General features: G+C 36.5%; 1 protein-coding gene across 14 annotated transcripts in view; it reads left to right on the top strand.

Moving 5' to 3' along the window:
• The window catches only part of EEA1 (early endosome antigen 1), a 345,249-nt gene that overhangs the window by 320,596 nt on the left and 12,459 nt on the right, over positions 1–12,194 (top strand). For all 14 annotated transcript variants that reach the window (XM_049884056.1, XM_049884055.1, XM_049884053.1 and 11 more), the window contains 2 exons: positions 6,430–6,612; positions 11,231–11,416. In XM_049884056.1, coding sequence (XP_049740013.1) covers positions 6,430–6,612; positions 11,231–11,416 — 369 coding nt within the window. The remainder of the gene's footprint in view (positions 1–6,429; positions 6,613–11,230; positions 11,417–12,194) is intronic.

Genomic DNA, 12,194 nt, shown 5'->3' with positions numbered 1-12,194 from the left:
GATCTAGCAAGCAGGCTATAAGTCAACAGTCCCTGCACCAACTTCATTCAAAACATAATGTGGGAATACAGCATACATAAGATATAACCTCCTACTCTCAAGTTACTTATAATTTAATAAGGAAGCAGGTATGTAAAGAAGGAAACTGTAATATAAGGGAAAATGAAGCAAGAACTTAAAGAAATATAAGAAAAATGGGAACTTGATGGAAATTTTGACTGGAGTGATCAGAAGTGACTTTCTAGAGGAGGTAACATTTTAAGGGGTCCTTTGAAGGTGATTATAATTTTGAAAAGTTAGTGAAAGGGGAAAATTAGACGTTGCAAGGGGAGGAAAAAACAGCAAAGTTTGCAAGACTTAAAAAATGTCATTACAGAACATTAGCTATTGGAGTGCAGTAAGTGGAGAAGTTGTGGGATGAAGCCAGATCACAATGATTGTTGTGTAGTTATTTGTACATAAAATTTTTAAGCATTAGAAAACTAAAGCTTTTTAAGAAGGGAGAAATGTGGTTAGACATGTTTTAGAGCAAAACCCAATCAGTTTGTGAAGGATAAATTATAGATGACTGACCTGCCTGTATTCTCCTTTGGAACTTTAGATTGACTTCTATTAAAGCAGTTATCAAACTATTGCATTTGTCTGTTTCCTTATTTAACTTCCCTACTGAAAGACTTAAGGAGCCCTGGTGGTGCAGTGGTTAAGTGCTCAGCTGCCGACTTAAAGGTTGGTGGTTTGAACCCACCAGCCACTCCATGGGAGAAAGATGTGGCAATCTGATTCTATAAAGATTACAACCTTGATAACCTCGTCAGGCAGTCTACTCTGTCCTGTAGGGCTGCTAATAGATTTGAGTCCCTTGAAGTCAAGGAACTGTGTCTTTTCTAGAAAGTAAGTTCTCGTTTTTTTTTTTTTTTTCTTTTGAATGGATGAATGAATAAATCAGTTTGTCAATCAGAGGGAAGATGTTGAATCCCAAACATGAGCCAAAGGGGACAACTGTGATCATCACTGAGACCTTAAAGAGGGCATAGGTGAGAGCTATGGTAGTGATTAAAGGGAAAGAAAATGAAGTTTGTGAAAAATGTTAAAGAAAGCATATTCTACAAAAGAACACTTTCAAGTGCAGTATACCTACAGTATTCAACATAAAAACATCGTCTAGGATTCTTCAATATGAAGAATCAAAATTAGAAGAAGAACTCTACGAAAGGGAGAGAACATGGGATGTCATCAAATAATGTGTAGGGAGATCAACCCTATCCCTGCCACAGGCTTATTGTTGTTGTGAGGTGCTGTCGAGTCAGTTCCGACTCATAGCAAACTTATGTACAACAGAACAAAACACTGCCTGGTCCTGCACCATCCTCATGATCATTGTCATGCTGGAGCCCATTGTTGCAGCCACTGTGTTAGTCTGTCTCGTTGAGGGTCTTTCTCTTTTTCACTGACACTCTCCTTTACCAAGCATGATGTCCTTCTCCAGGAACTGATCCCACCTGATAACATGTCCAAAGTACTTGAGACGAAGTCTTGCTTTCCTCACTTCCAAGGAGCACCCTGGCTGTATTTCTTCCAAGAATTTGTTCGCTCTTTTGGCAGTCCATGGTATATTCAATATTCTTTGCCAACACCATAAGTCAAAGGCATAAGTTCTTCTTTGGTCTTCCTTTTATTGTAACATTGCATATGAGGCGATTGAAAATACCGTGGCTTGGGTAAGGTACAGCTTAGTCCTTAAAGTGATATCTTTGCTTTTTAACACTTCAAAGAGGTCTTTTGCATCAGATTTGCCCAATGCAATGCATCATTTGATTTCTTAACTCTTGCTTCCATGATGTTGGTTGTGAATCCAAGTAAAAAAAATTCCTTGACAATCTCAGTATCTTCACTGTTTATCATGATGTTGCTTATTGGCCCAGTTGTGAGTGTTTTTGTTCTCTTTATTTTGAGGTGTAATCCATACTGAAGGCCGTAGTCTTTGATCTTCATCAGTAAGTGCTTCAGGTCCTCTTCACTTTCAGCAAGCAAGGTTGTGTCATCTGCGTATTGCGGGTTGTTAAAGAGTCTACTTGCAGTCCAGATGCCACATTTTTCTTCATGTAGTCCAGCTTCTTAGATTATTTGCTCAGCATACAGATTGAATAAGTATGGTGATAGGTAGTAAGCACCAATTTTTATCAGTCCTCCTCCTAGCTCTCTTGGATTCATCTTGTCTTCTCATTTACCACTGCCGCAGCCTTACCTGTACCCATTGCCATCGAGTTGATTCTGACTCATAATGACTCTATAGGACAGAGTAGAACTGCCCCATAGGGTTTCCAAGGAGCACCTGGTGGATTCGAATTGCTGACCTTTTGGTTAGCAGCCAAGCTCTTAACCACTGCACCACCAGAGCTCTGCCACAGCCTTAGTTCAGGCTATTATGTTCTTTTTTTTTTCTGGGTCATTGCAATAGCTTCTTAATAGGTGTCCCAGGTACTTGCCTTTTTCACTTCCAATCTGTTTGCCATTCACTCATTTATTCAAGAAATGTTAGTAGGCACCAATTTTGTGTCATGGCGTGATTCTAGATGCTGGTGATATAGCAGTGAACAAAACAGAAAAGGGCTTGTTCTAATGGAGCTTACACTTCACTGGGGAAAGAAACAAAACAGGGTGATGTGAAAGGTAGTTATGGGAGAGAGTCCTACTAAAGGTTGGGCTACCGAAGAAGCCTGTCTGAGGAGATTTGAGCTGAGGCATAAATTACAAGGGTTAGCCATATAAAGATCAGGGGGAACAACTGTGCAAAGGCCTTGAGGATAGAACAAGCTTGGTGTTTTCTAAAAACAGACTAGTACAGGTTGAGTGTAGGAGAGAGAGGAAGAGTAAGATGAGATGAACTTGGAGAACCTAGAAAAGAGCCAGATTATATACATGAAACCTTGTAGATCTTAACACAAAATGATGTATTTTGTTCTACAGACAATTAGAATCAGTAGAGAATTTTGAGCTGAGAATCATGAAATCTGTCTAAAAGGTGATAAAGGGGGAAGCAGGGAAAGGCATTGAAAACTATTGCAGTAGTCCAGACAGCGCATGATGATAAAAAAAAAAAAAAAAAAGCGTGAATTAAAGAGTTAGTAGCAAATGATTTAGTGATAAATTTTAGGAGTTAGTTATCAGGAGTTGGTAGATTAGATGGTGAGAGATAATGGAAAGAGGAACCAAGAATAACTAAGTTTGTAGCTTATGTAAGTGGGATGGTAATGCCATATGTTGGGGAAGGAGCAGTTTTTTGTTTGTTTTTTATGTGAAAGGGTGCTGTCAGGAATCAAGCATTCTGCTTGCGATAGCAATCTGTCAGTCATCCAAGTGGAGCAGACTTCAGGCAGAGAGGTGGGAGCCTAGAGACATAAATTCAGGAGTCAGTTGTAAATAGAAGATATGTAAAGCCATGGGTTTAGATGAGGTTCTTATAGGGAAAGAGTATATATAGAATAAAAGAGGGCCAGGATTGGAACCCTGGGATCCTATGGTATATAGAGATCAAGCAGAAGAAAATGAGCTAGTAAAAGATTTTGAGAAGGAATGGCCAGTGAGGTAGGAGGAGAACCTAAAACACAAAGGACCCCAGAAACCAGGTTGGAGAAGATGTTTCTAAATGTTTCTAGGAGGGGATATAATCAACTGTGTGAAGTATTGCTAAGAGGTCAAGTAAGATGTGACCATGGACAAGAATGTTGAATTTTGGAACATGGTGGTCACGGGTGTCCCTAACAGCAGTTTCATTGAAGTAGTGTATTTATTTTAAAAGCCAGCTGCTTATTTTTATAGTATGCATACCCATATTTTAATTGTCATAATTTTTACGTATCTCCTGATTCTTAACGACTAAAGGCAAATCTAGAGTTTAGAATAATCGGACCTACTTTTTTTCTGTCTTGATATTAATAAAGATGATTTGCAGAAATTTCCTAATTTGTTCTTGAGTCTCAAAGAGTAGAGATTATATGCTTCAATATGGTAGTGGCTTTTTAAAATAGCTTTCGTGTAGAAGTTTCCCTTAGTTCAACCTTAAATTATATCTTCTGAGGCATCTAGCACTGCATACCCCATTAGAACATAATTGTTACTGTCAGTCTCCTGAGTTATTGATACTGAGGACTTCCCCAGCAAATTGCTTTTGTTCTTTTTTTAATTGCTTTGGCATTCTTGGTTTTTTTAAATTGGGAAGTATTTGACCTTGTAACTTTGATTTTATAACTATATGGTTAAGTAAGTTATTCCTTTTTTTTTCTCAAGTGTCTACTTGATCCAAGAAGCTCATTCTTCACCAGCATCTTTTTCTATCCTATTATCCAGCCCAATCCCTATCTGGAGAGTTAGCTTCAGGAATGGTTCTTGTCTTGGGCTAACAGAAGGCCTGGGGGCCATGACCACCAGGGTCCTTCTAGTCTCAGTCAGACCATTAAGTGTGGTCTTTGTACAAGAATTTGGGGTCTGTATCCCGCTGCTCTCCTGCTCCCTCAGGGATTACCTGTTGTGTTCCCTGTCAGGGCAGGCATTGGTTATAGCTGGGCACCATCTAGTTCTTCTGGTCTCAGGCTGCTGTAGTCTTTGGTTTATGTGGCCCTTTCTGACTCTCGGGCTCATAATTACCTTGTGTCCTTGGTGTTCTTCATTCTCCTTTGCTCCAGGTAGGTTGAGACCAATTGATGCATCTTAGATGGCTGCTTGCTAGCGTTTAGGACCCCAGACGCCACTCTCCAAACTGGGATGCAGAATGTTTTCTTAATAGATTTTATTATGACAATTAACTTAGGTGTCCCCTGAAACCGTGGCCCCCAAACCCCCACCCCTGTTGTGCTGGACTTCGAAGCATTCATTTTATTTAGGAAACTTCTTTGCTTTTGGTTTCGTCCAGTTGTGCTGACCTCTCCTGTATTGTGTGTTGCCTTTCCCTTCACCTAAAGTAGTTCTTATCTACTATCTAATTAGTGAATACACCTCTCCCTCCCTCCCTCCCTTCCCCCCTTGAAACTACAAAAGAATGTTTTCTTCTCTGTTTAAACTATTTCTTGAGTTCTTATAATAATAGTTTTATGCAATATTTATCCTTTTGCAGCTGACTAATTTCACACAGCATAATGCCTTCCAGATTCCTCCATGTTATGAAATGTTTCACAGATTCCTCACTGTTCTTTATCGATGTGTAGTATTCCATTGTGTGAATATACCATAATTTATTTACCCATTCATCTGTTGATGGGCACCTTGGTTGCTTCCATCTTTTTGCTATTGTAAACAGTGCTGCAGTGAACATGAGTGTGCATATATTTGTTTGTGTAAAGGCTCTTATTTCTCTAGGATGTATTCCAAGGAGTGGGATTGCTGGATCATATGGTAGTTCTATTTCTAGCTTTTTAAGGAAGCGCCAAATCGATATCCAAAGTGGTTGTACCATTTTACATTCCTATCAGCAGTGTAGAAGTGTTCCAGTCTCCCTAGAGCCTCTCCAACATTTATTATTTTGTGTTTTTTGGATTACTGCCAGCCTTGTTGGAGTGATATGGAATCTCATTGTAGTTTTGATTTGCATTTCTGTAATGGCTAATGGTCATGAGCATTTCCTCATGTGTCTGTTAGCTACCTGAGTGTGTCCTTTAATGAAGTGTCTGTTCATATCTTTTGCCCATTTTTTAATTGGGTTATTTGTCTTTTTGTAGTTGAGTTTTTGCAGTATTATGTAGATTTTAGAGATCAGGTGCTAATCGGAAATGTCATAGCTAAGAACTTTTTCCTACTGTGTAGGTAATCTTTTTACTCTTTTGGTGAAGTCTTTGGATGAGCATAGGTGTTTGATTTTTAGGAGCTCCCAGTTATCTAGTTTTTCTTCTGCATTGTTAGTAATGTTTTGTATACTGTTTATGCCATGTATTAGAGCTCCTAATGTTGTCCCTATTTTTTTCTTCCATGATCTTTATCGTTTTAGATTTTATATTTAGGCTTTTGATCCATTTTGAGTTCATTTTTGTGCATGGTGTGAGGTATAGGTCTTGTTTCATTTTTTTTTGCATTTATGCCAGAACCATTTGTTAAAAAGACTATCTTTTCCCATTTAATTGATTTGGGACCTTTGTCAAATATCAACTGCTCATATGTTGATGGACTTATGTCTGGATTCTCAGTTCTGTTCCATTGGTCTATGTATCTGTTGTTGTACCAGTACCAGGCTGTTTTGACTACTGTGGTGGTATAATAGGTTCTAAAATCAGCTAGAGTGAGGCCTCCAGTAAGTTATTCTTTATTGAAGTAAAAGAACTTCAGGATATAAATGCAGTTCGGTTTGTTCTCAGGAATCTTCTTAGTTGTGTGGATTTCTTTTTATATTCATAATTGGTTTTTGATGTGCATAATGTTTTATATAACTCTTGTATGTTTCAGACAGAGCTTGAGAATAAACTTCAACAGCAATTAACACAGGCAGCACATCAGCTCACAGCAGAGAAAGAGAAAATATCAGTATTACAAAACACCTTTGAAAAAAGTCAGGAAAATCTGAAACAGCTTCGGTCTGATTTCTACGGAAAGGAATCTGAGCTTCTAGCCACAAGACAAGATCTTAAGGTATAGTAAACCATATTATGTCATAAAAAACTCAATAAGTTTTGTACAAACATTCATTAAATAGTTGATTTGAACTCAGATGAGCAAGAGAATGTTAGTATTTATGGAATACTATGGTTGTTTTCTATCAAATGGGCATTTTGGGGTATCATGCTTCTTTTATTAAATTGTTTTATCTTATAACAAAATATATGTGTAAATATGGATATTTAAAATAACGAATCTGTAATAGAAAACAATTTGGAAATATATTAATTACTAATCATATGATAAAGGGTTGGTATGTATTAGCATATCTAAGGACTTTACTGTCTTTATGTGAAAATAACTTAAAAAATGGGCTGCTGTTAGAAAAACTTAGGAATTTTAAATGTAAACTATTTGTAAAAATGCAAGCACTTTTGCTATTGCTTGTCAGGCAATACTGACTTTAGTTTTATATATTTCTCTCCTTCCCAAGATTACCAAAAGGCCTGATGACTAAAATTAGGAGGTTCTAGGTCAAAATAAACTTAACCTTGAGCATACATGTATGGAAACTTTATCTTTGACAAGACTATTTGATTTGATAAGGTATCACATTTATTAAAATTAAGGGTATAAAAAATGGTAAGCACTTTTTATATAGCATGACATATCAGTTCTCTAGGGAAATGGAACATTTGTATTCTCTTACAGAAGATTTAGCCGGTTCTTTTTTCTGTTTTTTTGGTGTGTGTCAAGGTGACACACACCTTGCTGTTTCTTTCCTATGTTTGTTTTTTTCTTTAAAGTGTGTTACTGCAAAAGACTGTTGAAAACCACAAAATATTTAAGAATATATCTTACACATAGTATTAAATATTAAATATATGTATGTTATTTGTGAGCTGTTATTGATAAGGTTTTGTGAAGGATGTCGGACTTAACTAGGTTCTGCAGGATGTGTAGAATTTGAATACGCAGAGAGTTCTGAGAAAGGTCACTTCAGAGCAGGGCACAGTTAAGAAAAGGTGCTGCAATGGCAATAAGCAAAGCCAGGAGACAGTAAATTCAAAATTAGCAAGAGTTGTTAGAAAAAATACTGCCTGGCCTTTAGGTGATGTCTTATTTGCTCATCTCTCTAAGTAGCTTTATTATATTATTATTATTATTTTATAACACTGTTGAAAAGCAGGGAAGACTTGTGGGAGGAGTTTGGACTCTATCCTAAAGCCAGTGGGGGAACCCCTGAAAGGATGTGCTCAAATTTGTATTTTAGGCAAATGACTGGCCACAGGATAAGGGATGGATTGTGGAAGAGCATGGCTGAGTGTAGTGAGATGAGGGAGTGAGACTTGCACAGATAATAGCAGTAAGGATGGAGAAAAGTGGATGAATTTAAAAGATATTTAGGCAATAGAAGAGTGGAAACTTGATGATAGATTATAAAAGTCCTGTAGAAATCACTCTTTTTTCATATGAGTGTTCTATTTACCCAAAAACATGACATAATAACAGGATTTATGTCTCTTAAATCAATATTCTCTTATTAAGCAACACATATTATTATGTCTGAAAGTTATATCATATAGTAATTTTATTCATGAATGAATAATTTAAATATAAATACGGGCAAAAAGAAAAAAGGAGGACAACGCTGTTATAAAGTTTTAGAACTGTTAAGAGGCCTTGGATAGATCCTCTATTGCAAAGCTCTCCTATTACGGATGAGGCAACCAAGGCTCAGCTTGATTGTGACAGGCCCAGTGCTACACAATAATAGAACCATGGTTACATCTGAGTTCTTCATACTCATAGGGCCTTTAATTCTTTATTTTTTTGCTACCAGTTCACCAGAATCTTTTTTTTTCCCCCCAACAAAATAGAAGAGTGGTAAATTCTAAACTAATGGCTCCAAAGCGAGAAGTACCTGAACTACTTAGGAAGTTAATTAAAAAAAAAAAAAAATGCATATTCCTAGGCAAGTTCAAATGATATTTATAGAACAGAATGAGAGATGACTATCAACCATTATTATATTTTTTGCTCAGTGATGTTTTATGATCTTGTTTGTAAGAAAGAAGGAGAGATATTCAGAATCTGACAATATGACACCTACCTAAATCAAGGCTGCCTGCCTACCTAAGTCATGGCTGTGGGTTGTATGTACACTCCAGGACACCAATAGAATGGAAGATGGTCTGGCCTGATCTTTGCCTTTAGCACCATCTCCCGGATTATTTGTGAAATACTTAAGTTTGTTGACTGGGTATTTCAAATTGGCTTTGAGTTAGAATCAACTTGATGGCAATGGGTTTGGTTTGTTTTTTTTTATGCTTACTTATTAAGAAAAGGTAGAAGTGGAACTTAACTATACATTTTGTACCCTGAGTTAAGTGAAAATTCTAGGATGATAAGTTTGGAATTAAATATGAATCTTAAAAAAAGCCTACTACTATCCCTTCTGTCGTTTCATCAGGCATTAAGAAAAATTAGAAAGTAAGAATTTAAAGGTTTTATTTTGAAAGAAGTAAATGGGAAAATTTGCTGGGCAGACAAAAATCAATAGCTACCACAGGACACTGCAGAAATTCTTCTTTAGCTGGGGAACTATGATGCGCCTGGCGTAATCAGATTTAAGGTTGGTAGTTGAACCATTCTCAAGGACTTGTCTATTCCAATTGGAGTAGATGGCTTAAAGATACCTACCCCCCCCCCCCCAAAAAAATACATGGAACAGGAGAGGGGCTTTCCCAAGGGAAGAGATGCTATTTTTTTGCTACAAAGAAGGATAAAAGCAACATTTAAAATGCATGGTAGTATGCTGTTGAATGACATAGATAAATATTAGATAAATATTCAGAGGCAGGCAGAGCAATATATATATATGTCTTGGCATCTTCAGAAAAGATTTCATGGAGTATCAGGATTTTGAGTTTGACTTTAAAGAATTAGCCACTGGGTTTTGTGAGTTTAAAATTTTATAGGCTGTTACTTAAACCATGGATATTTTGGAATTCTTGTGGTCAGGGATGGGGGTTGCTTTGCAGGCTCTACCAGACCTTGGTATTTAGCATTATAATAAGACCTCTATTACCTAATTACAGTTGCTATAGATTGTATGGGCTAGACTTTGTCAAATTTTTTTTGTATGTGAAATTACTCTTCTTGGTGAAGCCCAGTCAATTCCCACGTATACCATAGAGACTTCTGTGAGCCACATTGCACAGAGAGCTCTCAGACTCACTGTTAATCTGTGTGTTTGGCACATAGCATATACACTACTACCTTGTTCACCTTCCATTTGACATCCTTGTTCTGTTTATCAGGCTACCAAGTAAGCTCCTTTAAGTCAAGGACCATCTTATATCTTCCTGCTCTACCATAACAATATACTCAATAAATGTTTAGTTCCCTGATTGATAAAGGAGTAAATGTCTTTAGGTGTTCCCTGGGGGGAAAAAAAAAAAAAAAAAAGCCTTAGTATCTTTGTGTTCTACTGGCAGCCATGGGAACTGGAATTTAATTTATATCAGAAAGACTTCTGAATTGGGTTATTTGAAGGAATAAACTTTCTCTTTCAGAAATCTTAAGAAGCCCTTTAAATAAGGTTGTCATTCTTTTTTTTTTTTCATCCTTTTTTATTGAATACTTACTTTACCATGTACAAACCTAACTGGCAGGGCTCCTTTCCTGAATGATATCTTCTGCTTCTTTTTCAAAAGACCTATATTTCCAAATAAGAAAGACCAGTTTATTCTAGATATACCTGAACTACTTAGGAAGTTAATTAAAAAAAAAAAAAAAAAGCAAATTCCTAGGGAAGTTCAAATGAACTTAGAGTTGGTTCTTCACTACTGATTCTTAGCAGTAGCAGGTGAGAGTGGTGAGGTTCCTTCCATTCTCAGTACCCACTTGTTACCATGTGTACCTAAAAATGTAACCTGACAGTCAGAAAGCTTGCCCTTTACTCAACTTCAGTTTCTCAACATATTTGGGCCTCAGAACAGTTGGTAACTATGGACTTCTGACAACCATGTAGGTGGAAAGATTAGATGCCATTCTCAGGATTAGAGCCTGAGTTGTCTGGCTGGCTTTTCTTTTTCACTTTATCTGATCCCAGGTTGGTAGGTGTGAAATAGAATTACTTTTTTTCCAAGACAAAAACCCATCTTACTTATTAAAGATTCCTAGCATGCCAAGGGATGTCATAGATCCTACAAGACATATATGTGTATATGATGTAACTTTTAATGATAACTTTTTAAAAATGACTCCCTTTCATGGCTCCCCATCTTCTCTCTAATCATTAATGTTCTCTGAATATATTTGATATGGTCCCAACTTATTTGATATTCCTTCATATCACCTAGTCATTATTAAAGATCTAATAAACATTCAGTAAATAAATACTTAACAGATTGATTTCTGAAGGTTTTGCAGTTGCTTCAGTCTTACAGTTTTGAGTTTTATACTATAAATGTTTTCCATATGCAAGAGAATTAATAACCTAGAATTTTTTCTCTTTTACTTGATCTTTCTGTAAGGGTATCTGTTTATAATATGCTTCCCATAGTGCTTATATTAGCTATGATGTTTCTGTTGAAATTTGTTGAAAAAATAGCATATAATAATTTGGAGAACTTGTTTTTGTAAGTCTGTAGAAGAGAAGCTTTCTCTAGCACAGGAGGACTTGATTTCAAACAGAAGTCAAATCGAAAACCAAAAAAAATCGATTCAAGACCTGAAGACTGCCAAGGCTACGTTGGAGCAGGAATCAGCTAAGAAGGAACAACAATTGAAGGAGCAGTGTAAAGCACTACAAGATATTAAAAAAGAAAAGGTATTTTATTTTTCTGACTTAAATCTAGAGTCTTAGAGTGCAGTGGTCATAGAGAACATACCCTTACCCCAAAAGGTATCAACGTTATTTTCAGCAGCCCTTTCAGACAGCCTCTAGTTTCTGATAAAACACTTTCAAAAATTGGAATTTTAATAGTAAGGAGTACTTCTCCCTAGCCTCGTCGTCATTGCTACCCATTTTCCTTACTGTCCTTTTTCATTTTACAAGCAAATGTGTTTTCCCATCAGAGACCTATGGTTATTTCAAAACAGACATTATAGCCCCTTGACTGTTTCTCAATTAATATGTCATCCTCTAGATGTGTGAATAAAATAATTAAAGGTTTAGAAGTAATTGTTAAACTTGTTAAGAATTCGTAAAATTAAGTATCAGCTGTTCTGTGGGAAAGCAGGAGTGCGTTTAAAAATATACACTTATATAAAAGATGCTAAGTTATAAAGTTGAAAGCATTGGTTTATATGACCAATACATTAAAAAAAAAAAAACTTAAATTGTATATGAAAGAGAAATTAGGAAGCATTTTATCTTTGGTCTTATAATTGAAATCATATATTTCTATTTTTGTTAGTGTTGTATGCCATTGAGTCAGTTCTGACTCATAGCAACCCTATAGGACAGAGTAGAACTGCTCTATATGGTTCCAAGGCTATAATCTTTATGGAAGTAGACTGCCACATCTTTTTCCTGTGGAGCAACTGGTGGCTTTGAACCATTGACCTTTCGATCAGGAGCCATGGTCTTAACCACTGTGCCACTA

Source organism: Elephas maximus, chromosome 4, assembly GCF_024166365.1.
Source record: "Elephas maximus indicus isolate mEleMax1 chromosome 4, mEleMax1 primary haplotype, whole genome shotgun sequence".
In the NCBI taxonomy this organism is placed as follows: domain Eukaryota; kingdom Metazoa; phylum Chordata; class Mammalia; order Proboscidea; family Elephantidae; genus Elephas; species Elephas maximus.
This window is presented reverse-complemented; position numbering and strand designations above follow the sequence as displayed.